The sequence below is a fragment of the Atractosteus spatula genome, chromosome 19 (genome assembly GCF_055471065.1).
Source record: "Atractosteus spatula isolate fAtrSpa1 chromosome 19, fAtrSpa1.hap1, whole genome shotgun sequence".
In the NCBI taxonomy this organism is placed as follows: Eukaryota; Metazoa; Chordata; class Actinopteri; order Semionotiformes; family Lepisosteidae; genus Atractosteus; species Atractosteus spatula.
The window spans coordinates 2,635,321-2,663,217 of NC_142724.1; the positions used below are offsets into that span (position 1 = coordinate 2,635,321).

Below are 27,897 nucleotides of genomic sequence, written 5' to 3' on the forward strand. Positions count from 1 at the left end.
TTATATCCCGGGGCGGCGCGACGCGACGCGAGAAACGTCTGCGGGTTGCTGGTGCTCCGGCGCCTTTAGCTAACTCTCGGATTTGATGCACGGAGTGATCCACTCGCCGCCGTCCCGTCTCGGCTGTCGGCGTGACGGTGCACGACGCAGCCCAGTCCCCCTCCCCCCGTGTCTGTGAGCGCCGGGGCCGCCCACGCCCCCCCCACGCCGCGGCGGCCATTTTGCAGCGCCGCCGCAGAGACAGAGGGAGAAGCTGGGAGAGAGAGAGGAGCGGGAGAGCGACTGCGGGCTGTCTCCTTTATTTGTAATAAATCTGTTTGTGTACAGATACTTTCGGTAAGAAACCAAAAAACAACAACAAAACAAGCACACACACCAACACACACAAGCCGCCCACGGCAGCCGAGAGCGACAATGAGCGAGAAAGAGGAGTTTAAAGAGACTGTAGCAGCGCCGGTGGGCACTGCGGATACAGATAGGCCTTGCTGCAGTGTAGTGAACGAGTGGCTTCACGCGTGGGGTTTTTTTTTTTTTCCTCTTGTAAATCGGGCCAGTTCAGGCAGGGAAGTCGTCAACACGTTTTCGTTGATCAGCTTTATTGAGGTTGTTTTGTTTTGTTTTCTGAGACGGCGGCGTCGGTTGTTGTGTGTGGTGTCTTTCCAAGCGGCGCGCTGCGTTTCTGGCGGTGGCCAACGCGACGGCCGGATTGTATTGTGTGTTGTGTGTTTTTTTTTCCCTCCGACATTGCAGATGTCACACCGGTCGGGTAGATTAGCGGGGCCGCTTTCCGCACACGCACACACACAAAAAAAATACAGCAGCAGAGCCGAGCGGTAAGATGTGAAGGGTTTGCTTTTGATGTTTGACTGGGAGAACTGTTGTTTTAAAATGATGCATTTTGCTGTAGGTGGCGTAAGGGCTCTGGAGCTGGTTAGCCTCTCGCCTTATTGTTCTTGATGTGGGGTTTTGCTGCTCGGACGAACTTGGGGCTCTTTAAGTCGTTGCAGATTTGTTCTTCGGGGGGGTCTTTGCCTTGCAGATACTGGAACTGACGGATGTGTGTGCAAAGCTTTGTTTTTTAATATATATATATACACATACGAAATGCTGCTTTTTGTCACTCCTGTAGCGCCTGCTGACCTTGTTAACTATGCACATGCCCTGTTCCCGATGGCAGGAGCGCTTTGGGTGGAGGCGGTCTGGACCTGCTTGCAGGAGAGAGCCGTTTCCGAGGTTCGGGCTGCTCGGTGCCGGCAGGGGACGGGCTCCGAGTCGGGGCTGGTTCGGTTCTGTGCAGGGCTCGGGGCTGCCGCCTCCAGACACGGGCCGGTGCTTGCTCGGGCTTTGTCGCGGTCTTGGGTTTTTCGTTTGGTTGGGACTTTATTTTGAAATAATCCGTGTGGATAATTGTCTTGCTCTTCATACGGGAAAGTCCTAGTGTGTGTTTGTTCTTTATTATGAAAAGCTTGTCGGAGGGGCAGGGGCTGCTTGAAACGTCGTTGAAATGTTCCGATCCACGATTTGCTTTGTGGCCGCCCAGACCGGTGCAGATGTGAAACAGACGGGAGTCCGGATGTTGAGGTGGGAGGGGAATCAGAAGCAGTGCACCTCCCTGAGAAATTCTGGTGTTCCTGAAAGGCTTTGGAGAGGATCTATCGATTGGAAACGTTGCTGACCTAAGTCTGCCTTTGGTGTATTTTCTTCGTTTGCATGCGGGAGGGATTGAAATCTTTTGGAGGTTTGGCCTGGCTCGGTGCTCTCTGGCCGTAGGCTGGCAGTGAAACACAGCCCTGATCTGTGCGGTCTCATTTCGAAGCTGGGTGTGGTGCAAGTCAGTGATTCCTTTAATGCCTGCTACCTGCTTTTACACTGTGCAGCAGCGGTTTCTCTGTGCCAGTAGACACGGGCACTTGAAGTGGTTTTTAGTGCTTTTGTGCCTTTCAGGGATGGGAGAATGGCAGGGCAGGAGAATGTGGAAAAAGATGGGTTTGTGTTTCGCTAGGTGCCGTTTGATTACGGGAGGAGAGAACTTATTTTCTCCATCTCGACGATGAACCCTTCAGCTCGTCGGAAATCGGAGCAGTTTTGAAAGGTGTGAATGTAGTGAGCACCCAACAAGAGCTTCTTGTCTTTTTCTCTGCACTTGATTTCAGAGATGTGTTTTAATTGTCACACGAGTAAAATCCTGAAGTTGAGAAGGTGTTTCTCTTAAGTTTTAAGGGTTACACCTGAGGTTGGAATCTGTGTTGGGGGATCTGATATCCTCCTTTTTCACATGGTTTGCTGGAGGAGAGAGACCCCAGCCACCCCTGCAGACGAAAAGCACGCAGCCCCGCTCCTGGAAAAGAGAGCCTCTTGCTTTGGGCGATGGGGTGCTGTGGGACACGGTTGTTTGCAGAGCTGTGGGGGTGTGCTATATTGTGGATGCTTTGATCGGTATCGTGCCTCAAATTGAGTAAGAAAAAAAGGAGGCTTTGGTGAGATACAGACGTGCGTAGAAGAATTTGCTCGAGCCTCACTTAGCTTATTGAAGTCGAATTCAGCATGAGGCGTTTATCTTGTTTTTAATAGTGCCTTCACTCACGCAAACCCTGAAGAGCATAGGACACTATTTTGTTGTTTGATTCATGTTGTTTGTGTTGTTGTGCAGTTGCACCAAAGCCGCGAGTCTCTGCTGATGGCGGGTTCGTGGATTGATTTCTCTTCACTGCTTCCTGAGATGTGTTGCCCTTTTATCTTGTGCTCCGACGCGCGATTCCTGTGATGGCTGATGGCTCTTGGGTGCGGCAGTCTTTCCGAAGTTGCAGTGCTTGAACTGCAGGGGGTGGTGTGTTCCCAGCTGTGGGCCTGGGGTGGGGGTGGGGCTGTGGGCGGGGCCTGGTACAGTTGTTCCAGGGACTGCTGGGGCATGCCAGGGCTGCCAGAGAAGAGAGTGTGGTCTGTCAGCCCGCGGGCAGACACTGGGGGGGTGGCTGCTCTTGCTTCTTGCTTGCATTCATGTTTTGCCTCCCATCTATTTTTTGTTGTTACAGTCTAGAAATTGGTTTTAATTGCTTGCCGTCAGGATTGGCTTGGGTGCCCTGTGCTACTTTTAAGGAAAACACCACTTATTATCACAGGTAAGCATTTCTGAACTGGACCAGACTTTTTTTTGCAGCTGTGAGCCGTGGTATAGACAGCTAATTTTGAGTACCCTTTTCCCTCTATGGAGCAGTTATGGCCCATTGGATTCATGAACCTGTTATTTAAGTGATCCAAGTCTGGCCATTTCCATTTAGGGCGCTTGTCCCATCTCGTGCATATTGATCTGTGGGCTGTGCTTTTAGCAGCTCTGCGTGTGAGGTCAGATGGGCAAGGAGCATGCTGACTTGGGGCTTCATCCTTAAGGGTGTCTTTGCAATTGCATGTAGGTGAAGTTGTGTTTCTGTTACAGCCTGTGGCTTTCTTCTGCCTGTGTATGCATGGCTGGAAGCTCGCAGTGTTTAGTCGTCACTTCCCTTAAACATATTAGATGTGTCTTCATGGCATTGATTGGGGATTAAACCTTCAAAGTCAAAGCTGGGTGCCAACGGCAGTAACGCGCAGCTGACGCAAACTGTCCTGCTCTGTGTCGGACCCCAGGTGCAACCTGCAGGGCCCTTTTCAATCGTTCTGACCGGTGTAAAAATAAATCATGCCCCAGCCTGTTTAACACCTCTCTTAAAGTACTGCCTAGTGTACATTTCAATACCAATATTAAATCACTTCAAATCGGGTGCCAAGATATTTTATGAAATGTATGCTAGTTACTAAACTGGATTTTTAGTTAGAAACCTTATCAGATGAAGGTGTTCGTAATTGTTTCTCGCAAGTTAATTCCATAAAGAAGCATACTGGTGGAGTTTCCTGCAGTCACACTCTCACCCCTCAGGCAAACATTTTCTCCTCTCTTCGTCTGTGGTAGAGCAGCAAACCCAAGCAGGAAGTTTTGTCAAGTTTGTGCCTGTTTTGATTTTGAATTTTTACTTTATGCTTATCAAGACAAACTGTTAAAAGCCATTTACTGAATTTGTTGTGGTTTGTGCTGTTGTAATTATAGATGCACATTTACTGTTGTCTCAAAGATTCAACTGGTGCCCTAGCACATTACAATATTTAAATCCATAAAAGTACTTTCTCTTTATTATTGGTCATTGTAGGCAGATGTTAACCTGATGATTGAAACATTTTTATTGAAACATGCAGTGATGGACTTGGGATCGTTGAGGAAACTTGTTATAATTGGCAAACGTGGAATGGAAATAATTCAAACATGACCTTTGCAGTGAAGGTTTTAATACATGTTTTGGTGTAAGAGATGCCTGTCTGAGTCACCCACTTTGAAGACGTAGTGAGTACTGGGAGATTTGTTGAAAGGGAAGTGATCACTGAGCACTGTGTAACAGACTGAGCTCTTCGCTGAACCAGCAAGCTGTTTGATTGGAACCTGTGCAAGCCACTTGTGCTTTCTCCAAGTTGTAGATCTTAAAGCCCCTGTGAAACCATAAAATGCATTGTCTGACATGCGTCAGAAAGCAACTTGAGAAGCAAGGTGAATCGTATTGCTAACTGAAATATGGGTGAAGTTATCGAGCTGAGAGCTCAGCTGGAAAAACCAGCAGGTTTTGGGGGTCCCCAGGAGGGGACTCCTGCCAAAGGAGTTGACTTGTTTGTCTCTCTGTGGGTTTTGAGCCCACTGACTGCTGTGGAAGCTGGCCGTTAGCTGACCAGGAGTGCTGAACACAGGCCGGAGGACAGTTTGTGGGTCATCTCTGTCTATCTATAGGGCACAGTCCTGTCAGTCAGAGGACAAGGTCATTTTAAGGATTGGGTTGGGTGGGTTTGGCCCCCAGTGAAGTCTGGGATGATTCATGCTGCTCTGAAACAGGTATCTTACATGCCTTCACTCCAATACAGCACAACTTTTTTGTCACTCTAATGGTTTTGTTCAAATGTTTTTTTTTCCTGTGTGTTCTGTTGCAATATTTTGTTAGCTGGTTTGATTAACATGGAATTTCAAATCTGCCTTCCGTTTTCCAACTCCATGCTGTGATGAGACATGGTTGCAGTGGTTTGAGTACATGTGCTAGGAGATGTTAAACATCAGCGTTACTGCGGTGAAGCATTTCTAAGGAGCTGAAGTTTAAAGAGGGGATTCTGATTTTCTCCTGTTTTTTTCTCCCACGAGTTGATTACTCGCCTTGATTATTACTGTGTCCAGGGGTTTGCATTTCACTTATTTTGCTGTGTGCTTTTCTGAAATTATGAATGGTTTAGATGCAACGTCTGGAAAGCTCATGGATTTGAAATTCACATGCTGATTGGGTTTTTTTGTTTTTGTTTAATGCCATTTGAATTTTAATGTTATCTGTTTTACACTGTTTTTTGGGGCTAAAGCTTGATATGCTCTGGGACTTTTGAAGAAGCAATGTTATCTAAATGGGAAATGTGTGTTCATGATTTTTTACTTTAGGTATTGGTTTCAAGCTCGTCAGTCCATGCTGGTATATCTTAACCTATTTTTACTACTTCCCTTTTAGTTTATAAGAGGGCATTATACACCATGTTTGGTTGATTTTAAGGGTAATTTACTCAAGATAAACCATTTCATAAGAATGTGACAGAATTAAGGCTTGTTCTGCATAAATCAGCAATTTTGGTAAACCCACTGACTGGTTTTGGGGGTTTTAAAATTGTATTAATTCTGCCATTGCTGAGCATCGTTTTCACAGTGCTGTAACTGGGCTATGTCTTAACGAAGAGGGTCACGTAAAATTAGGGTATTTGTATGTTATAAAATTGTTACAGATTCTCTTAATTCGTAGTGTGGTGCTGCGAGTCTGTGAGTCTGCAGCTAACTCTCTGAGGTCCGACACGCTCTGGCTCCACTTGGAATAGGAAAGGTCTATAGGGTCACGCGTGTGTGCCAAGATGTTAACTCTGTACCCACACTTCATGCTGCTAACAATGATGCTGTTTGTCTTATGTGATTGTGCTGTTAAGTTGCCAGGAGGTCTTGACTGCAGTCGTCTGTTCTTGCTGTGTGAATCCAGGAGTCTGACCCGGACGTTGCCTTTTTTCACCTGCAGGTGTGTGTCGGTTCACCTCAGCATGGCTGTGGTCATCCGCTTGCAAGGTCTGCCGATCGTGGCGGGGACCATGGACATACGCCATTTCTTCTCTGGATTGACCATCCCGGATGGTGGTGTGCATATAGTAGGGGGTGAACATGGTGAGGCTTTTATCGTTTTCGCCACCGATGAAGATGCCAGGCTGGGCATGATGCGTACCGGGGGGACGATCAAGGGGTCCAAGGTGTCACTTTTGCTGAGTAGCAAGACCGAGATGCAGAACATGATTGAGCTTAGCCGCAGGCGTTTTGAAACCGGGAACTTGGAGGCGCCTGCGGGCAACGGTAGCAGACCGGGGCCTCCTGCCAGCTCTGGGGGGAGTGGGAGGGGTAGTTTGCCAACCACGATGCAAGGCTTCAGCAGCCCCACTCCTAGCGTGGTGACCACGGCGGCCGCCTCCGCGCACGAGCCCGTAGGAAGCAAGAGCATTCCCACGTTTTCCACGGCGAGCATGTCCACCATACCTCCTAGCTACAGCAACAACTTCAGCAGCCCCAGTCTCACTATGGGCTCCACCATGACCACCGCCATATCCACCCTGAACTCGGTACCACCTCCTATGCCACCCTTACCCACCCTGCCATCTCTACCACCCATGCCTTCAATCCCACCCATGCCCGTTCCACCACCAGTATCCACCTTACCCCCAGTGCCCCCTGTCACACCAATACCGCCGGTGCCCCCTGTGCCCCCCATAACACACATGCCTCCTATGTCCACAATGCCACCTTTCAATCCCGGTGTCCCCCCCCCAGTCGGTCCAGTGCCCAGTGGTTTGAGTGGCTCGGGGCCACCCATGTCGATGGGCAACCCCAACCACATGTTCCTTGGCCCGATGAACCCACTTGGACCCCTGAATCCTCCAGCTCACCTCAAACCCCCCGTGGTCAACCCGGATGAGCTGTACGTGCACCTCCAGGGACTGCCCTTCTCTGCCACCGAGATGGATGTGAGGGACTTCTTCCATGGATTGGGGGTGGATTCCGTCCGCCTGCTCCGGGACCACCTGGGCAGGAGCAGCGGCAGGGCCCTGGCCAAGTTTTTCATGCCTCAGGACGCGTTCGAAGCGCTGAAGCGCAACGCGGCAATGATGGGACAGCGCTACGTAGAGATTTCCCCGGCGACCGAGAGGCAGTGGCTGGCCTCGAGCGGGGCGTCGAGCTACAGCGGGGGCCAGGGCCAGTCGAAACACGGCAGCGACCACTCGGATCAGGACCACCACCGGCGCTTGAGATCCAGCTCGGAGTCTCCCTCTGGGCGCGATCGGGCGCGGTCCCGTTCTCCACATAAGCAGGAGTTTTGCGTGTATCTGAAGGGACTGCCCTACGAAGCAGAGAACAAGCAGATATTCGAGTTTTTCAAAAACCTAGATATTGTGGAAGACAGCATCTACATCGCATATGGACCAAATGGCAGGGCGACCGGAGAGGGCTTCGTTGAGTTTAGGAATGAGATGGATTACAAGGCGGCTCTGGGTTGCCACATGCAGTACATGGGCAGCCGTTTCATTCAGGTCCATCCTATCACTAAGAAGGGCATGTTTGAAAAGATAGATGTCATTAGGAAGAGAATGCAGGGGACGCAGCAGGGTGACCATAAAACTGGCTCGTTTGAAGGTGGGGGAGACAAGAGCTCCTCCAGAAGCTGCGCTCACATCTCCAATATTCCCTACAACGTGTCCAAGAAAGACGTCCAGCTGTTCCTGGAAGGGATTCAGCTGTTCGAGGACAGCCTCAAGGTCCTTGTGGACAGCAATGGCCAGGGTTTAGGGCAGGCCGTAGTGCAGTTCAGGTCGGAGGAGGAGGCGCTCAAGGCCGAGCGGCTGCACAGGCAGAAGCTGAACGGCAGGGATGCCTTCGTGCACCTGGTCACTTTCGAGCAAATGAAAGAGATCGAGAGGAACCCGCCGCCCCAGGTCAAGAGAGGGCAGAAAGTGCAGGTGCTTCCCCAATCTCACTCGTACCCTAGCGTGTCAGGGGATGAGTACGCCTTCCTTAGGGGCAGTTCAGGAAGCATAACCAATGGGCCTCCCTTTGGCACGCTGTACAGCGCGCCTGGCAACGGACTTGGGGGTCCTCCTCCCTTGCCCCCCGTAGGTGTAGGGGTAGGGGGCGGGCTGGGTGATGTTCCCATCAGTGTCCCTCCTCCGGTAGTCCCAGGCCACTTGCCCAGCCCAATGCTGGAGCCCCCGGGTTTCCGGCCTGGACCCAGCAGCACCAGCGGGCCCCCGGCGTTTCCGGGGGGACCCGAGAGCATGAGGGGGCTGCCGCCATTCGATAACGGACCCCGAAAGAGCAGCGGGCCCCCGAGCCGAGGAGGAGGAGGTGGCGGCGGCGGGCAGGGCCGGGCTGGGGGGTCACAGTCCGGCTACGGGCCCCCAGCCTCCGAGGCGCTGAGGGGGCCCCCCAGCTTGAGCGGGGGACCCGGGAGCCAGCGCCCCACCATCGTTAAGATTCAGAACATGCCCTTCACGGTCACCGTGGACGAAATCCTGGATTTCTTCTACGGGTACCAGGTCCTGCCGGGCTCGGTTTGCCTTCAGTTCAGCGACAAAGGCATGCCCACGGGCGAGGCCATGGTGGCGTTCGAGTCGCAAGACGAAGCCATGTCCGCGGTCTTAGACCTCAACGACCGGCCTATAGGGTCGAGGAAAGTGAAGATCACGCTGGGCTAGATGAGAGACAACCGTGTGCCGATTGTTTTCTTTTCCATTCGTTTGTGTTAAGATCGCGAAACACCACAAGGAGCTGTGCTGTGTTACTTTGTGCTTACTCCTGTGGGGGGAAAAAAATGTGTGGAAGAACAGTTTTACTAAACACACAGGGTTAGTCTTATGGAATAGAACCTTTATCTTATTTTGTGTTGCACAAGACAGGGAAACAGCTGTGTTATGGATTTAACCCAGTAATTTGATTAATCCCAGTAGGTTGGGGGGGGGGGGTTCCTTCTTTTGCAGGGAAGGTTTCTTAAACCAGGTAGCGGAGAACTCAGTTCTGAAGCAGTGTAGTAAAGAAATGTAGTTTGCTTCTGTATGTCCAAAAGCTGACATTTCCTTGTGTTGAGAAGCATGTGATAGTTTTGTTAAAGGACCCGACACCTCTGTGTATTTGTATTTTAATTGTTGAATGACGTTTTCATTTCTTCCTGCGCTTCCGAAAGAGATCGAGCGTGCTGCTGGTACTGTATACATGATGTGGCTGTACACTGGGGTGTGCACACACACTGGGCCGCTCTAAGGTGGAAGTTTGCAAAGTTTTCTTGCGCTAGCTTGCTTTGCAAGCTTTCCGCGTTTTAGTTTAACCCCCTCAGCCTTTCCCTTGTAAATGCAACACTAAAGCTGTTGGCCGCAATTCATAGGAATCCCCCAGATCTAACCAGAATTCGTAAAATTCAAAGCATCTTGCAAATGGTTATTGAACTGCGATTTTATTTTCCGTAATTTTAAGCAGCAGATGAGTCCCTTTTTCTAAAAGAATCAAGTGGCAGCAGCCTGAATTTTTTTCCTCTTGCAAGCCTTTACAACTATGTACAGTAGTATGAGCATTTTTTAAAAAGGCATCATGTCTTGCTTAGATGTCGTTCCTGTTTGGAAATGCCTCGTTTTTTGGTTTTGTTGAACCAGATCATTTGTAATAGAAATGTTGCATTCATTTGGATTCCTGACTGTGACTTTTCCAGCTGAAATGTTATTCTTGTTCTTTTTTCTTCCTTGTTTTGCAGTTGTATATACTGTTTAGTTTACACGCCTGTCAAATAAACTGCATTTCTAAAAGTGAATTCAATGAAATGACCATGTATATTCTCATCGTTGTGCTTTTTCTTGATCTGCTCCTTGAAGACCTGTGTGTGGGAATGGGGGTATGAAAAATAAATGCATTTGTTTCCATGTGTCGGCAACACTTGCACAGGGGGGACAAGGGATCAATGACAATATTGTGTTCAGTTTGAGATGGTGTCTGATGCTCCAGTGTCTTTCAAGGTATTGAGCTCTGTTTAGCCTGCTGTCATCTGAGGTTTCTGGCTGATACAGTTCTGCTTTCATTTTGATGGTGAGACAGATATTCTGCACATTGTAGCATCACAACTGTACAGAGCTGCTGGAAGTCAAGCAGATTGTTAAAGACTCAGTCAGTGTACTGACCTGGGCAAACTGAGTGCCTGCACAGTTCTGCTTTTCCCTAAAAGCCATTGCCTCACAGCTATACTGTCCAAAAGGCAGGCAAGTTGTTTTTTTTTAAGCTGCTTTGAGTAAGTTCATTTTCACATAGCTGCAGTATAGATAGCCATGCATATTCAGCAATGCTTGTCGAACCCCAGGGTGTGCCAAGGTGGAGATGCATGTGTGTAAAAAGTTAAGGATTGATATACACAGCTGTAGGTATTTAAATGCAAACATGGCACTGTCCTGAACATTTAATAGAACGGAAGCGTACGGAACAGCTTGCAGTGGAATGGACTACGTGGAGAATAAACTTGATGTCCATTTTCTCAAAACAAAGCTCTAAAAACTGAAAATTGCAAACAAAAGCTTTGCACATAGTACGTAACCAAGTACGTAGCTAATTTTGATCATTAACTGGGACGAACAGCTGGTCCCCGTTTGATTTATTTTTGCTGAGATTCATCTCTTAAGTCCACATGGGTGACATCCTGGTAATCGAACAAGCAGGAATACCTGGGCGTTGGTAAGCAGTAGACCATGATATATATAGGAACAGTTAATAGGTTTATTCCATGTTGGGGAAAAAAAGAAGAAAGAGCCCACATCACGTTTTTGACTGGAAAGAGTAGCTTCAGTTGCAAACTCAACTACTTCTGCACCTTATTTTGAAATCATCCATTGTTGTTCGATAGAGAACCTTTCAGGAGGAATTTTAAACCTTGTGCCACATCGCCACAATGGGGGGGAAGATAACATTGGTGTGTCCTGAGAGGTTTGCAGTAAACCTTATGTATAGTTCTGTACCTCAATGGGGACACAGGGGATTCTGAGTGCAGGGCAGGTGCAGAGACCAGGTGAGTCAAGCCCTGTCCCTCTGGGCCCACAGTCTCATCTTGAGCTTCTTGTTTTAATGGCAGGTGCCCAGTATATAGACATGCTTAACAGGGTGTTGTGCCAGTATTGTAATTGAAGGATTTCTGTAATGTTAATGCTGAGTTGTAGCTGCCAGTGTAGGCCAGTTGGGTACTTACACCATTGTTTTTGTTTGTTCTGCTCCTGGCGGTGGGTATAGCACATGGTTTCGACCTGGGGGCAGTTCTACACACTGACCGAGGTCTGTGGCGGTTTTCCTGTCTGTGCTTTTGTGTCGGGCGTGAAGAGGCTTTGCTTGTTCACACAATACTGACTCTACGGGTTTGCTTGATGCCTCACTGTACAGGCTGGGCAAGGTAAGTCCTGTTTTAACCACATCATGGGATTATATAGATTGGACGTATGTATTTATACATTCTGCATGGGTTGCATGTCCTGCGGGGTACATCTAGGTTGAATGGGCAAGTCCAGTAGTTTGGCCCCTGCACTGTGGCTGATGCAGGTTCTTTGCTTCGTTAGTTTTCACGTGTGTAGTAGTTCTGCAGGACCACGATTGACAGTGTGCTGTTGTGGAGACCTTGGTCGTCTTGACCATGTAGGTGACCTGTTGATGCCTTCCTGTGACTGTCTGCAATGTCGTCTCCCAGCTGGCTGTAGCACTGTGGGTTCCAGTCCCAGGTGGGGATATGGCTGCTGTGCAGTGGAACAGAAGGTGCAAGAGTCTTGATATTGTTCCAGCAAGCACAGCTGTCCAAACTGGAAACATCTGTACCAACAGATAATTGTAGGTCTGGGAGATGAGCTTTATCATAGTCTTATTTTTCTTGATATTATTACCCAGGGCGATGAGGTTCTGGCCCAGAACTGGAACATTTTTTAAGGATATTATTTTTTCTCTTGGGTCACTTGATCTCCCTTGATCGTGGATGTTGCTGTTTTTGCTGGTGTCGAGATCTTTTCAGAGTACTGCGGAACTTTGCGAAAAAGCCAGGATATTAAACTGCTTAAATTGTCATCCTGAGCCAGGATACGCTGATATAATGTTTTATTGGCAATTGCAGTCTACTTTCTATCATTCACCCTCCTTGCACTAGTACAGTGTCTTAACCATGAAGATCAGGATTCAGAAAATAAGTGAGCTTTTGAGCTAGAATGGTGAATGTAATCAAGGCAAATACATTTGTCCTGTTCATAGTGCTGTCTTCACACAATACCATGCCTACCTGTGCATGAGGTGTGCCCCACAGTATAGACTCCCTGTATATTACCCTCTTTGTATCGCCTAGAGATAAGTTATTCATTATAAGGTATGACAAATAGACATTTTAAACTGTATCAGGAGTTGGTCATCCTCTGCATCCATTACAGTAATGTTACAGAATCAGCCTTGTTCAGAGTGTTACAGTATTGCAATATAACTATTTCTGTAATATCTGAACTCACTCTGTGGCTCCCAAAGTAATTTCCATTTCAATGTACATGTTGGCCAAATAGTGGGAATTCTAGGTTGCTTTGCTTCCAGTGGAATTTACAGTCCCTACAGTGAGCCTGCACTCAGTCATGAATGTCAGTGTGTGGTGAGAGTAGTTACATGTTTGCTATTAACAGGGTTGGTGTTTTATATTTACAGAATTTAAGCGAGACATAAATGTGTTCTTCAGTGTGTCATTTGCAAGAAGCAAACCCTGTCAAAAAGCAAATTTTGTTTGGCTTTTAAACTTCATTTTAAGAGTCCAAACAGAGAGAGGGGGGTGCATTTGTCCCAAATCAGTCTCTAGGACTGTATTGCCCCCTCAATATTATTGTTATTATTATGGTGGTGTATTATTCAATCAAGGAATTTCCAAACATTTGAAAAGAAGCTGCAGAATATTAACAGAAGAAGGCTGGAAAATTGATGGCACTTCAGGATCAGCCTAAGCTGTTGGGGAACCACACCACATCCCCTCCCAAAAAGATCAACATCAGCTGAGTCATGTCCTGTAACACTTCAGGACAGGAGATACCCGTTTGGCATGTTATTTTTGTATTACTGAGGCATCTTAGTGAGTGCTGGTCAATGGCGAATACTCCAGTATTTTTTAGTTATGTATAAGTAGTACATACCAGCCTTGAGACAGGTTGTCCATCAAGTGGTAGCATATCATTGACGCATAACAGTGCGACATCATACTGATGCATTACCGTTTACTTCAGTATTAACTTAAGGGGAACTGTTCTAAAAACACCTCTGGCATTAACACAGTGGATAGTTGAGTTTCAGAATTTGTTGGGGTGCCATTGCTGGGCTCTTGTCTGGTCGGATGTACCCCAGTGGGCCACAGGTTACCCAACACTACTGCAAGCACGGCAAACGATTCACTTCATCAGCGTTTTATTCCTCAGATGGCAGCATCAACGCTGCCTTGCAGACTGTAGCGCGAGGGGCTCCATGGTCAGGAGGGGACGTTGGGGTTGTAAGGAGGTCAGTGGTAGCGATTTCGGGCTCCCTGACCATCAGCTTCCTCATGCTTAGGTCAGCCTTGGTGAGCGCTGATGGTCTTGCTGGGTTTCGGAGGAACGGGGGTAAAAAAGCACAACTGAATGGATACAACCAGGAAGTTTTAGTAGCAATGAAATGCCCTTTATAGTCTCAGAGTTAACTGGAATGAACCAGGAGCCGCTGGTGGTGGGTCTGTTTCTCTGCACTGCTTGTGAAATGGCGTTTCGTCTGCCGGGAATAAAGAGAGCTTTCGGTAATGAAGTTGAATTAAAGCTGTATAGTGGGTTAGCTGTTAATGGCACTGGATCAGGCTGGCTGACTGCGTGTGTTTTTCCTCTGGGTCTTGAGGAGGATGCAGGGAGATGTGGACGCTGTTCGGGAGAGATGAAGCCTTTGAGGAAATCAGATCCCCAGCTATCTTTCTTTTAACGTCCCGTCCAGGAGTGTCACGGCTGAGGTGGGAAGAAAACGAGAAAGCAGAGCTGGAAGTCGACAGCCTCGTGTGCGGAGCCGATATTTGACTCTCCATCTCCGGAAGGGAGTGCGAGGGATCGCTCTGAGCGCTCTCGTTACAGCCTGGCTGCTGGAGCAGTTTCCAGGCGGCCAGTGGCTCCGCCGGCCCGCCGTGATGACGGGCGATTCTGTATTTTTTGCGAGTCTTGCCAGATCGCAGAGCCTAAAAACGAGTGGCTGCACATTAAAGTGACTGAGCACCTTGTCCCGGTCCGTGTGTGTGTGTGGTCTTACTGTCGTCTCCGCGCACACACTGGAATTCACGCGTGCATGTCGGGGCAGCGGTTCACGTTCATAACATTAAGGCTCCGAGCAGAACTAATTAAACTAATCCCCGTGTGGATATGCAATTAGAAGTGCCTTTTTTTATTGTGGCTTGTGCGATTTGGGGGATTTCACTGCTGGTTGATCTGGTGAACCTGGTATTGGCGGGTGAAATGCTTCGTGTGCTGTATGAGGTTGATTAGACACGCTGTCCGGGAGCGCACGGTGAACACTGTCGAGCTGGAGGTGCTGCTCGGCGATGGCTTCCTTAGGGAGTTTTTCCCCACACGGCGAAGTCTTGTAGCGAATGGTGTTTAAGAAAAAAAAAAGGGGTAGTTTAAAGTAGTTCAAGTAGGGAGCTGCCTCAGCACGTGTAAGCTGTAAAGGAACAAGTTCAGGTTTCTTCCCTGCTGGGAAGAGAAGGGTACTTTCGTCTGGTTGCCTGGGATTCGGATTAAAAACGAAGGCGATAGTTCTGAAAACATGGATACTCAGTTTGCAGCCAGGCTGATGCCGGTCTGTAGTAACTTTAATTCCACAGTGTTCTGGAAGATCTTGATCTTGTCCTCGAATTGAGCTTTTCGCGTTTCTTTTGCCGGGAGCTCAGGTCCGTGCGCGCTGTAGGGCTGTAGCCGCAGGCGGTACACAGCGAGACGGCAGCGATGACAGAGAAGCCCAACCAGCACAAAATAATAAAGGCAGGTTTTAATGAGCACAGTTGCAACCCCGGCTCCTACACACATCTCTTCACTCAGACCGAGTTGCCCGGCTGGGCGGTGGGTCTCCCCTGTTCAATGCGGTTGGTTGTGGGGTGTGCAATTTGGCTGGTTAACACACCCCGACGGCCACTCGGGTGTCCGGGGAGTGGTGTAAGACGATTCTGGGGCGCTGCCGACCGGCGGTGGTGTGAAGCTTGAATAATATTTAATCTGAAGCGGAAATCATCATCATCCTTTTGACCGTCTGCTGTTCTTTGCCACGATAAAGATTGTGGTTTATTGCTGTTCTGTCAAGACCACCTCGATTCTGCATCGCTATCGGTCATACTCTTTTCCCATTATGTTCAGGCTGTGATTGCTTTGCGGTTTTTCCGATATGCTGTGTATGCTTTCGCTGAGCGGTCATCAGAAGCATCCCCGAACCCCCCCCCCGGCTCTGGGGTTTAGCTGACCAACAGTGTCCGCTTTGCAGTGGTGGAAAAGCGGTGCCATAGTGAACTTGTGACGTTGCAGCGCATGTGGTTAGGGCGGGTTCTTCTTCTTGCGATGCGGGCACAACGTCAATGATTGACAGCCGGTCTTGTCAAATGGCCGTGATGCCGTCTAGCCCATGTGGCCAATCGGAGCACAGCACGCCTTTCTGGGTTGGGTGGGTCAGGGACCACACCTACAGAGTAGAAAAACTCTGGAGTGGTTTGCGCTGTCGCGATTCATATTCGCTTAATTTTCTAAAATATTTTGAGAGGTAAGTTTTTTTTTAAAGCGATATGATCGATGGTTGTATTAGATTGATTTTTGTTTAGCTTTGCATCGTTGAAAAACGTGCACGATTAGCCTTTCTTGGCGCTGTTTCGGAAGGAGGTCCCTGCTTCTAGTTAGATAAATGTATTTTAAAGAATCGGCCTTGTATCAGGTTAAAGTCGAGTTTTGCACGCTGCGTTTAAGGCGGCCGTACCTCATCAAAGATGTTGGAAATGCGACTTGTAATTTTCTGTCCTGACCAGCGCCTTCTCACTTTTGAAAAGACAGCTTAAGGAGAAAAACATCTTTTAAAGGAGAATTAAAGTAAGCCAGACCTCATTAACTGGATATACTTTGATTATGTAGTAGTTAGTTTTATTTAAATGTAACAGAACGTGCAGTCCGATTTTTAACTGGCACATATTAGACACACCCTTGACTACATTGTCGACTCTTCCGGATTTTAAAGAGGGTTAAACTGCGCCCCACTTTTTTGAACTGGTCTCAAATTGCCCTGTGCTGTATTTAGCTGATATGCTTTGAAGAATTTTTAAACTGATTTTATTTCCGGTTATAGTCAAGTGGGAAAGTCTGTAATGTAATCAATTCCGTCGTTTCAAAGGTGATCTAATAAGGTAGGTTTTCAGTTCAGTTCGGTGGCAGTGCTGATATTGCCTTTTTTCAGACTTATTTCATTATTCCGGTACTTGTAGTGTTTCAGGTTGAAATAAGGCACTATAGAAATCGCACACCTGTATCTGTGTTTAACATAAAATCAATCCAGCGGCTGCACACTAAATACTGCAATTCAAACCCCGCTGTGTGGTTTAAAGCACTTCTGTTGATTGCGAATAGGGGTGTGCGCCCGGAGTATCGCTGTAACTGCTTTTGAATGGGGAAAAAAAAGGGATTTCAAGATTTGACTTTGAGGAATAATTAGCAAGCTTTTATTACAGGGGTGAAGCAGAATACCAGGTAGTACTGTAACAACATACTCCAGCAACTAGTCTGTAATAAAACGTTCTCGTAGCCGTTCTTGTGTTCTTATGCATGCTAAAAAATAAGACAGTGGTAAGTAATTATAGTAGTGCAACTATGAACCTTTTCAGTATATCAGCTCTTAGTAACTAACTCCTTAGTTGTGTAATACTTGCTTAAAAGCTTGTAGAGGTTTTTCCGTGCCTGTGAGGGGTTTATTCAGTGGATCGCTCCACTGGAAGCGACTGTTCCTCTCTCTTGCTCTGCGTCGAGCGGCGACAGACTTCCCTCTCGGGGCAGCGGCTTGTGTTTTGAAGATATTCAGCGGGACAGGGAGCCAGGCGCCTTCTGATGAGTTTGCCGGGTCGGTGTCTGTACTTGCTCCGCTGCGGCCCAGGTGTGCTTTTCTGGAAATTCTGGTTTGACTGCGGGCTTGAGTTGCAGTTGAGTGTTCGGATTGGGCAGGGTGTGGTCCAGGCCCGAGCCACGGCTGCCCATCGGGCCAGGACTCGCCCTGGTGTCTGCTGCGGGTAGGAGGACAAGAGAGCATGTGACTGCCCCATGCCCCCCTCCAGATGGGCACTGCACCATCACAGGGGTCCCCACCCCAGCAGTGCTGGACCCCACTGACACCTCCGGGTGGGCTGGAGCTCTCTCAGTGGTCTGCAAACCCAACCTGTCGGCCCGGAGTCCAGAGACTCCCCCACTATTACTGTGCTGCCCTGTTGTTGACAGGAGATCCCTAATCTACTTAATCTGTTGCTTCCATCCGGTGTGCCCGTATGCTGGATTCTTGTCGTTCATGCTGTACATACTGTGAGCAATTCATGTCATTTTTGCACAAGGAGGTAAACGGAAGTGTAACTATGTATTGTCTAACAGGGAGTGTGGGAATCGGATGACGGGGGGTGATTCACAGTGGGCCCATTAGGTGTGACGTGGGGTTGTCCTGTCCTGTTTTGCAGATGGCTGCAGACTGCGTCACCAAGGTCGAGCTCTCCGTGTCCTGTAACAACCTCATCGACAAGGATGTGGGGTCCAAGTCGGACCCCCTGTGTGTGCTGCTGCTGAACTCCGGCGGCGACAAGTGGGTGGAGGTAGGGGAGCGTCGTCTGTCGCGAGGAAACTGCCTGGTGGCAGCGCCAGCCCCCCCAACCCCTCACCCCCCATAGAGCACGGTGCTAATGCCTTTTCCTCCTGAGCTCTTCATTTTGCAAAACGAGCCCCCCTCCAAAAAAAACTTTTTTCCCCTCAAAGCCTGCCTGCCTTGTGGGCAGCCTTGATACCGAGAAGCGCACTGGGTTCGAAGAGAACAAGCTGTCAGGAACAAGGGAGGAAAGTTTGGAGGGATTAGGGTTTTAGGAAAAGTGTTTTATAAGACAAAAAAAGAGAAATGAAGCAGCACCTCTGGGTATCGAGTGTGTCTAGCAGCTGTGGAGAATACCGGAAGGGCGGAGCTTTCGTGGGTCCTGTAGCGGACAAGAACGTCAACCTCAAGGCCAAGAGGGCGTTTCCGCAGCCGAGGCAGATCTGCTGTGACCGCGCAGCTGCAGACGGTGGCGCTGGATCCCAACCCCTCCTCCTCCTCCTCTTGTGTCGCTGCAGCTGGACCGAACGGAGAAGATAAAGAACTGCCAGGACCCGGAGTTCTCCAAGAAGCTGCGCGTGGATTACTACTTCGAGAAGGTGCAGACCCTGAAGTTTGGAATCTACGACATCGATAACAAGTCCGTGGACCTGGGGGACGATGACTACCTGGGCGGTTTTGAGTGCACTCTGGGGCAGGTAACTCATGGCACGGCGAGCACCTTCACAGCACAGGCGTCTGTGGTTTTACTTGTGCTGCCCTGGGTGGTCAGCACAGCACTCCTACAGTCCTCAGATTCCAGTTTCGTTTGGTTAGCTACACTCGGTGTCGTGAGTGCATGCCTCGTTTTGCTGAACGCCTGCAGGGCGTCTCTGAGTAAAGAGTTTTGTCTCCCGTGACCCTCCCTCCTCCTGAATGCCTGCGCCTTGACCTGCAGGTGGTGTCCAGTAAGAAGCTCATCAGACCCCTGGAGCTGAAGAAAGGGAAGCCTGCAGGAAAAGGCACCATCACTGTAAGTGCTGAGATCTGGGGCGGCAGAATGCACTTTGTCCAGTGTCACTGTGACCATTTTGAGTCAGACGTGCGTCTGGGGCTAAAGTCATGGGGTGGGTTTTCTGCCCTTGGAGTCTGATTTTGTTTGATTAAATAGGGGCTACCCCAGGAATGTTGCCCGTCTCATTTCGGAGTGCCGTCAGTTGTATACTGCTGTTCACGCCGCTGGGTGCTGTTCTCTTGCAGATTACAGCCGAGGAGCTCAAAGATAACAGGGCCATAGAGCTGGAAGTGGAGGCTCGTGGGTTGGACAAAAAGGTAAGACAGTGGTGCCGTGCTGTGAATTTCCACAGCGTACAGAGAAATGGGGTTGATTTGAGTAAGCGGTGAGCGTAGCGGTTTTAAATATGTATCTGGAGTTGGCACAAATTTCCATCCTAATCAAATATACTCTTTCGGTTCCCCCGTTTTTTTCACGGTTGGGCAACTGCGTCAAAACAGAGGCAGGTCTGGGGTTCTCGCGTCTTGCTAGATTTCCGCTGTTCTTGTGCTGCACCTCTTTTTTCTTTGGAATCCCCCCCTTGAAGTTGCTGTACGCCCTGCCAAGTTGGAAATGCCCGTCAAGCGGCCCGTCTCATGGCAGAACCCAGCTAGAGCCTGACCCCTGACCCCTGACCCCAGAAGAGAGAGCTGCGCTCTGACTCTCCTGTCTGTCTCTCACCAGGATCTGTTTGGGAAGTCGGATCCTTTCCTGGAGTTTTATAAACAGGGCGATGATGGAAAGTGGCAGCTTGTTCACCGGACAGAGGTACTGTCTGTAAATGCAGTTGGACTTCTGGCTACATAAATGTCTGTGTAGAGTTAGTTCATCTAGTGTGATTCACACTTGGAGTTTTTAACACTGAATTAATTAAAATAACAGTCAAGATGTGCAAATACCTTTTTCATCTGTAATTGTCTTCACACCCAGTAGGGACCGGACAGAAAGTAGCTTATGCTATGAAACATACTTCCTAAAAATGAAACTTATTGTTGGTGTGTATCTTTTAAAGACAGTGTTTAGTGGCACAGTCTTTGCTCTTTGACTTATATGGTTTGAAATCATTTTTACACACAACCTCTAGGAATATTATCTGTTTTCTGTCTAATCTCCTTTTACCTTACAGGTTATCAAAAATAATCTCAATCCCTCGTGGAAGAAGTTCTCAGTCTCTCTCCAGACCTTCTGCAACAGCGATATGAACAAGCCGATCAAGGTGAGAATATGCTGTGCAGCTGTGTCCTCCAGCCGCCCAGCCTTCCCAACTGCTTACCTGCCACCCTGCAGACTTATCTGCCATTTGAGCTGCGTTTCTCGTTATCCTTTGAGAAAGGAAGCCACAGGGTGTAGTAGGTTTAACTGCATGCTGTGTTTAACTGTTTAACAGTGTAACTGCATGCTTGCTCCTTGAGCTGAATCACACGAAATTAAATACTTCCAGCTGCTAATTGTCTCGGTTTCCTTAAAAAAAACGTCTGAAGCAGTGAATGCAAATGGGGCGTAAAGACTAATACCCTTAAGCAGGAGACTGTGCTTGTCTAATAAAACTCAGGGTTTAGTTTTTGTCTTGTCTTTAGCAGTTTCGTGCCAGGTTATACAGTTTGTGTCCCCTAGTGCTAATGTCACCTCCCGGCTGTGCCTGGTACTGACCAGTGTGTCTCTTACTGTCAGGTGACTTGTTACGATAAGGACGAAGACACCAGTTCTGATATGATAGGGGAGTTTACTTGCACCCCCGCGCAGCTGGTGGAGGTGAAAGATCATGCGGTGAGCAGGCCCCTCGTCTCCCAGCGAAAACCCTGCTCTCCTCTTCCTTGCAGGTCCATTGCTCTGATTACGATAGCGATGGCTCTCATGACCTAATCGGTATTTTTCAAACAAATGTCTCTGAGCTGCAGAAAACGAGCCTCTCTTCACCGGTGAGATCTTTCTTTGTGTTTTACTTCATTGTGTTTTTCTTTAATACCTGATGAGTATCAACCATGCTTGTTTGTTCCTACAAACCGCTACGTGGATAGCTGTAATCTTCATGTTCTCTGTAGAAACCAGTTAAGTTTTGCAGTGTATAAGACTGTACCTTTCAATACCTGAAGTCAGGGTCTTACTGATATCGGTTAGATAGCAGTGCACGAGACACATTGGTCCATTTATGTGGTAGTAATGGCTTTTGTTCTGTTATTCTCCAGTTCTGTGATCAGGGCTGTTAACAGTGGTACTTCTAAATGAGAATTTAAATGATTTTCCCCATCGTTCTTTGCATTATAAAGGTGGAGTTTGACTGCATTCACCCCGAGAAGCAGAAGAAGAAGAAAAATTACAAAAACTCCGGGGTGGTGAAGATCAGGTCTTGCAAGGTATGTGTTCTGCTTGGCCATCCCTCGTGGAGATGACCGCTCTTCGATTTTAATAACCTGCTGGGGAGCAGCAGGGTTTCTGGATGTCTGGATTTACTGCCTGAATTCGATGCATAGAAATGACAGGTGAATGAACACAAGCCCTCCTAAAAACACAGTAGCTATGCCACTCCTTTGTCAGCATTGCTCTGATAATGATTAATGGCTTGCTCGCTCTGGCTATGGCAGTGTGGGTTTAGATACACACATCGCCTGTAAAATGTCACCATGCCTTCCCTCACAGTTGTGATTCCTTGCTCTGCTGTTGTGTGATCCCTTGATCTGATGTTGACAGATTGTGGCAGATTACTCATTCCTGGATTACATCATGGGAGGGTGCCAGATCAACTTCACAGTAAGTCTTTCAGGTGTAAATGTACGATTGAAATGCGCTTTCTAAATCTGTCACCCGATTTCTCCACCCTGAGTGGGCAGCCGCCTGCGCTTGAGTGAATCTGTGCACAGTGTATGGCCGTCACTGTGTGCATTTAGTCTTGTTGCTACTAGAAAACCGTGGGTTTTTTTCCTGATGTGTATAACTTTGACTCTGTAGTGTTGGATTGATGAAGCAAAACGTGTGACGCGTTTCTCCAGCTTCGTTATGAAACGCCAATGCTAGTAATCATCCCAGCTCTCCCAGTGCGCTCATCACATGGCTTCCTGTTGAATTATTGATCTGGGAGCAAGTCGTAGAGTAAACAGAGGTGTGAGTGGTGTGTACGAAGTAGCCCCCTCCCCACCAGTGTGTTTTAGTTAACACTCGGCTTGCGCCTGTACGCCCCAGAGCCTCACTAAGGTCTTGGGGTGCCGCTTTTCAAACGCCTGGCCATTGTGTTATTCTCAGGTGGGGATTGACTTCACCGGGTCCAATGGAGACCCGCGGTCCCCCGACTCTCTGCATTACATGAGCCCGAACGGGCTGAACCAGTACCTCTCTGCGATCTGGTCCGTGGGGCAGGTGATCCAGGACTACGACACGTAAGAAACGTTGCTGGTGTCTTTCAGACCCGCTGCCCCGCCTCCGTTTCCGTTGTCTGTGTTTAAACAGAAGTGGATCAGGATATGCAGTTGTGTTTCCTAATGTTCTTCACCTCATCTTCAGATGGTTTATGATGACGTCTGTCTTCGACAGCATCAGTCCTTCTGTTTTTGAGTATTTAAAGCCCCTTCTCTCTCGTTGTCTCCTGCAGAGACAAACTCTTCCCTGCCTTCGGGTTCGGAGCCCAGGTGCCGCCCAACTTTCAGGTAAGACTTGGGCCTGGAGAGGGGCCTCCGGAGCTGGCCTTGACAATAGGTTGAGTTCTGTCAACATGGGTTCGAACCTGGGCCATGCCCCCAGCTGACTGTAATCGAGATTCCTTAAACACTTGAGTGTGGGATTAGTCTGCCAGGGTTCACTTGGCAGCACAGTGCCCCCTGTGGCTCTGTGGGGGGAAGTGCAGGCTTTCAGTGCTGTCTGTGAGGGCTGCATCTCTCCTCCTGTCAGCTGATTGTAGGCCCGAACTTCCTCATTCACCCCCGTGTGCAGACATGAGGTTTGTAGCCACAAACTAAGAGGTGAAAAACAAAATATAACAAAAATAATTGACAATTCAATTGTTTTTTTAAACAAGGTATTTGGAACTGGACAGCGTTTTACCTCGGGAACGCAGACAGGAAATGTGCTGATTAATTTCTCTTTTGTTTCTTCAAGGTGTCCCATGAGTTTGCGCTGAACTTCAACCCCAGCAATCCTTACTGCCAGGGTGAGGTGCAGTTTGTTTGCAGGCGTTTTGTCGTCGTCGTTTTTTTTCCAAGTATTCAGGAATTGTTTCTTGAGACGGCAGATGCAGGGGTGGTGTGGGTCCTGGATTTAGGATTAGGAGCTTGGGGGTTGCAGTCTTGGGTGGGAACACTGCAGTTGTAGCCCTGAGCCAGGTGCTTCACTGAGGCTGCTCAGGTCAAACACCCAGATGTACAAACGGATACAGGTGAAAGTCATTTTGGTCAAAATCATCAGTCACATGAATTAATAATCTTATGATTATGGATGTGCATCCTGCTTGGTTAACTCTGGGTTTGCCCATGTGTTTCTGCAGGCATACAGGGGATTGTGGAAGCCTACCGCGTGGCGTTGCCCCAGGTGAAGCTGTACGGACCCACCAACTTCTCCCCCATCATCAACCACGTGGCCAGGTTCGCCGCAGGAGCCGCTCAGCAGGGCACAGCAGCTGTAAGCACCCCGACTTCGTAGACCACAGGGCTAAGAACGAGCCCCCCTGTTCCACACCGAACCTTTCAAATACAAGGACGGGGCGAGGCCCTTGCACATTTCATGAAGTCTTATACTTTTTAACGCAGGCTTACTGCTAGCAACTCACGCCTCGCAGCCCCACACTGAGCCTGGCCAGTACCTGGATGGGAGACCTCCTGGGAAAGCTAAGGCTGCTGCTGGAAGAGGCATCAGTGGGACCAGTCGGGGGGCGCTCACCCTCTGGTCTGTGTGGGTTCTGATACCCCAGTATAGGAGTGGTCATTAAAAATCCCAGGGCGTTTGTCAAAAAGAGTAGGGGTGTTACCCTGGTGTCCTGGCCAAATGTTCCCCTGGCCTTTACCCATCATGTAGTTCAAGTAGACAGCTGCATCAGCATGCGTAGGCTGCAAAGGAACAAGTAAAGGTTTATTCCATGCTGAAAAGAGAAGAAAAACACGACGTTTCGGCTGTGGAGCCTGTGTGTGACACCCGAAAAAGGCTCCACAGCCGAAATGTCATGTTTCTTTTCTTCTGTTTTTAGCATGGAATAGACCTTTACTTGTTCCTGTACCGATCATGGCCTCCTAATAATCCCCATCTATGATTTAGCTTCACTGCTGTTCTCCTCCCTACAAATAGCTGGTGTGTGGTGTTCGTACCGGCTGTCGCATCATCCAGGTGGGGCTGCACACTGGTGGCGGTAGTGGGTTTCCCCCATTACCCGTAAAGCGCTTTCAGTGAAGTGTCCAGAAAAGGGCTATATAAGTGTAAGGATTAGCACCTAAATAAAAGTTGCCGTGTCGTGCAGTTCGTTCAGTTAGATCACTTCACACGTGGAGTGGCCGAGCAGGTGAATGGCCAGCTGGGTGCAGCGGTGGGGCGAAGTGGAAGTGGGAGTGCATGCTCGGTGCTGCTCTCGGTTCGCTGACGTCCTGCCCCCGTGTCCCCCCGGCAGCAGTACTTCGTGCTCCTGATCATCACGGACGGGGAGATCACCGACCTGGACCAGACGCGGCAGGCCATCGTGGAGAGCTCCAAGCTGCCCATGTCCATCATCATCGTGGGCGTCGGGGAGGCCGACTTCAAGGCCATGGAGTTCCTGGACGGGGACAACGGCGTGCTCAAGTCCCTGACCGGCGAGCCCGTGGCCCGCGACATCGTGCAGTTCGTGCCTTTCAGGAACTTCGCCAATGTGAGCTCCTCCCCGGGGTCCTGCGGCACGCACGGCCGTGGCTCGAAAGATGCAGCGAGCCGATGCGATGTAGCAGCGGGCTTTGAGAGTTATCTGCTGGGTGGTTTAGTTTGTAGTTTATTTTTTGTAAGAAGAGGGAGGCTTGCCTTGTCCTACAGTCGGGCCCAGCCCTGTGCTTGAAGTTGTTGGGAAGAACATTTAAAGTGAAAAGATTTGTAGGGTCAGAGTATTCTGTTTCCAGACTGTCGGGATCAATGGTTCTCTTGTCCAAAGGCCAGTTTGAACAGCTCATCCTGTAGGCCAGGGGGCGGTCAGCCCTGAGTTAGGTTTCCTGGTCCTCTGGGTCTGGCTCTGTGTTGTGTTGCAGGTCCATCTACAGCTCTGTACCCCCTTGTTGAGCAGTGTGGTTCTTGCTGATGTATGTCCTGCGCAGGGCAGAAGGGTACACTGCTCCGCCCAATGGACTATATTTCCATCCTCCTCTTTTCTTTCCCCCTCTCTCTTTATCTCTGTCCTCCTCCCAGGCGCCTAAGGAAGCCCTGGCGCAGAGCGTGCTGGCCGAGGTGCCCGCGCAGCTGGTGTCCTACTTCAAACTGCACAACCTGCCACCGGTGCAGCTTCCCAAGCCTGTGGCCAAGTGAGGAGGCAGAGCTGCAGGACCTTCTCACCACCAGGCGGCGCCACCTCTGCGCAGAAAGGAGTCTGCCTCCATAGCATGCCACTATAAACAGTTTACTTTAGACATATTTTTTTAGTGTATATGTATATATATTTTTTACTTGCAGAGAATTATTCGTTAGCATATAATTGCCTTAACAAAATGCCTGAATAAATTGACGCTGCTGTTTGTTCTGCAAGGAAGGTTTCTTAAACGTTGCACCAGCCCTTCACCGAGGAAGAAAAGTCACTTATTTAGATTTAGCACTTTTCCTGATACCGACGTACAATCATGTTAAAAACTAGCTTCTATTGTGCACGTTTAAGAGCATACAAATATCCCTTTTCACAGTATCGCAGTATGATCCTTGGCCTTCTTTATTAATGTAAACCACACTGTGCTCTGTGTGAACTCTTAACCATGCAGTATAGCAAATGTAGCTTTTAAATTACGCAATTTTCATGTTCTTGTGTGCATTGTGCTACAACACATGGTACCAAGATACCAAGGGAGTGTGTTACTGCGGTGATTCTCAGACACAGGCCTGAAGTACCCCTGTTGGATTGGATTTTGTTCCAGCTGTGCTCCTTGATTAATTAAGCATTAGCCAGTGCCTAATTTAACTCATTGTTGTCAGCTTTCAGAAATGACATTTTGTTTCCAAGAATTGTAGCAAACTGGTTTTTGATTTGACAGGCTTTAAGATGGCTGCTTTTCCTTCAGCTCTAAACTCATTGGTAATGAGTTAGTTATGTATACAAATTGCACTCTGTCAAAGTTAGAAGCATGTATTGCTCGATATATCCATTGGTTCAATTCCATCTTGATAAAGTGAAATAAGAATTCTGAAGTTCAGACTTTATCTCAGGGTTAATGCTAATTTCTAACCTTCTCTTACTGTAGCGAGCAGTTTAGTGCTCCTTAAGCTTAATTAAGAAGGCGCTCAGCTGAAACACACTGGGGTACTGGGAAATTCTACTATACTGGAATCGCAGAAACTAGTGAGTCTCATCCTTATTGATCTCCTTTATTGTTATTCAAGATCCTGGATAACTTTGTAAAATGTGTGTCGTCGTAGGTTTACAGCAGTCAAAGAATATTTGCGTAAGTCCTCAAGCTTTATAATTGTAGTCTGTCATATTGGAAAACACCTTTGGCATTCCTCTTCTTCTGTGTTCAAATCAGGCTAATATATTCCCTAAACAAGAAGTGTCTCACTTTATATGTAGGGATACTGACTAACTCTCCAGTAAAAACAACATCAGCATTAGCTGTACTAATTAGTCTGTGTTGATGTCTGTTTCTATTAAGACAAAAACCTGTAATCCTAATGAAGTCAGACAAGTGAGGATTGCTCAGCAATCCTGGTGGGGATCATTCTTACTCTACTGCTCTTTTAAAACAAGTGTTAAAATGGCACAGTCGGGCGTATGTGAAGATAGCCAAGTTCTAGGCCATTGTGCCAGTCTTCAGTCAGTGTGCCATTGACCCCAGTGTTTTTTTCCGTGTAACAGTCTAAGCAATTAGCATCTGAAGAAATCCCTCAGCCTCTCATGCCAAATATTTTTTGCACTTTTGAGAAACTGGTATCAAACTGGTATGCAATGCAAACTCTGTAGCAAATGCTTAAGAATGTAAATTTACCAGAGAGATTTTTCAGATCTGTTTCCCGTGTTTCTTGGTTAGAGTGGACCATTTTTTTTACTATTTTCCTTCTGTTTCATTTAAAACAAATGCCCAGCCTCTTGCAGTCGGGGGTTCTGCATGTGAAGTTTTGTCCTCCAAGCCTGTAGGCAACGCCAGGCCTGCGGCTGCAGACGTCTTGCCTTTGAGGTGCAGGGCTTCGGGGCTTCAGCGAAGAGTCTGCTTTCTTCCTCTTCAGAGACATGTGCTTTATGCCAGTGATTGCCTCTCTGTGGTCCTGGGGACCCCCAGACTTGCCGGCTTGCATTCCACCCGAGTTCTACATTATGTACTTGAGCCCTTAATTGGCCTAAAAATAGGATTCATTTGAGTCATTTTGTTTTCAGTTATTGATCATGTTAAGGTTTGCCTTTTGCGCGTTGCATCACATTTTGTGATTTTGACTAGTAAGTCTAGGGTCCAGTTCTGCTCAGTGAAGTAAAAGCTCAGGCTAGAAAAAAGTGCAGGACTGGGGGTCCCTGAGATCAGGATTGAGGTGCCCTGCTTTAACCACTTAACTGTGTACCTCTTGGAGAAATGCCAAGCACTTCTGAGGTATTGATTTGATATTCTTGTAAGCATTAAAAGCCCAAATACCTTAAACAGGGAAGATCTGAATGCAACAGAGAACAGTATTCTATGCACCCCTCTTTGTTAGTAACCCCAAACTGCAGAAATTACTTTTTGTAGCCTTTGCATATTTGATTTGTTTGGAAATTAAAACTTCGAGACTTAAA

General features: G+C 48.2%; 2 protein-coding genes across 7 annotated transcripts; both read left to right on the forward strand.

Annotated features, from left to right (window-relative positions):
- The first annotated feature begins 228 nt into the window (after nucleotides 1–228).
- On the forward strand, nucleotides 229–27,897 carry cpne1 (copine I). 5 transcript variants are annotated; one of them, XM_088937690.1, is made up of 16 exons: nucleotides 229–336; nucleotides 17,847–17,978; nucleotides 18,487–18,666; nucleotides 18,906–18,980; nucleotides 19,208–19,279; nucleotides 19,686–19,769; nucleotides 20,128–20,217; nucleotides 20,673–20,768; nucleotides 21,269–21,355; nucleotides 21,690–21,749; nucleotides 22,239–22,372; nucleotides 22,585–22,639; nucleotides 23,088–23,139; nucleotides 23,473–23,606; nucleotides 24,583–24,819; nucleotides 25,344–27,897. In XM_088937690.1, exons 2-16 carry the CDS (start codon nucleotides 17,847–17,849, stop codon nucleotides 25,458–25,460), a joined length of 1,605 nt encoding a protein of 534 aa, XP_088793816.1. In that variant the 5' UTR covers nucleotides 229–336; the 3' UTR covers nucleotides 25,461–27,897. The 5 variants fall into 5 exon arrangements, with proteins under 5 accessions (XP_088793816.1, XP_088793813.1, XP_088793815.1 ...); XM_088937687.1 differs by lacking the exon at nucleotides 20,673–20,768 and adding an exon at nucleotides 20,822–20,920 and having other exon boundaries at nucleotides 230–336; XM_088937689.1 differs by lacking the exons at nucleotides 229–336; nucleotides 20,673–20,768 and adding exons at nucleotides 3,061–3,119; nucleotides 20,822–20,920.
- rbm12 (RNA binding motif protein 12) lies at nucleotides 240–9,926 on the forward strand. Of its 2 annotated transcripts, none has more exons than XM_088937685.1 (2): nucleotides 240–336; nucleotides 6,108–9,926. In XM_088937685.1, exon 2 carries the CDS (start codon nucleotides 6,130–6,132, stop codon nucleotides 8,821–8,823), a length of 2,694 nt encoding a protein of 897 aa, XP_088793811.1. In that variant the 5' UTR covers nucleotides 240–336; nucleotides 6,108–6,129; the 3' UTR covers nucleotides 8,824–9,926. The 2 variants fall into 2 exon arrangements, with proteins under 2 accessions (XP_088793811.1, XP_088793810.1); XM_088937684.1 differs by lacking the exon at nucleotides 240–336 and adding an exon at nucleotides 2,917–3,119.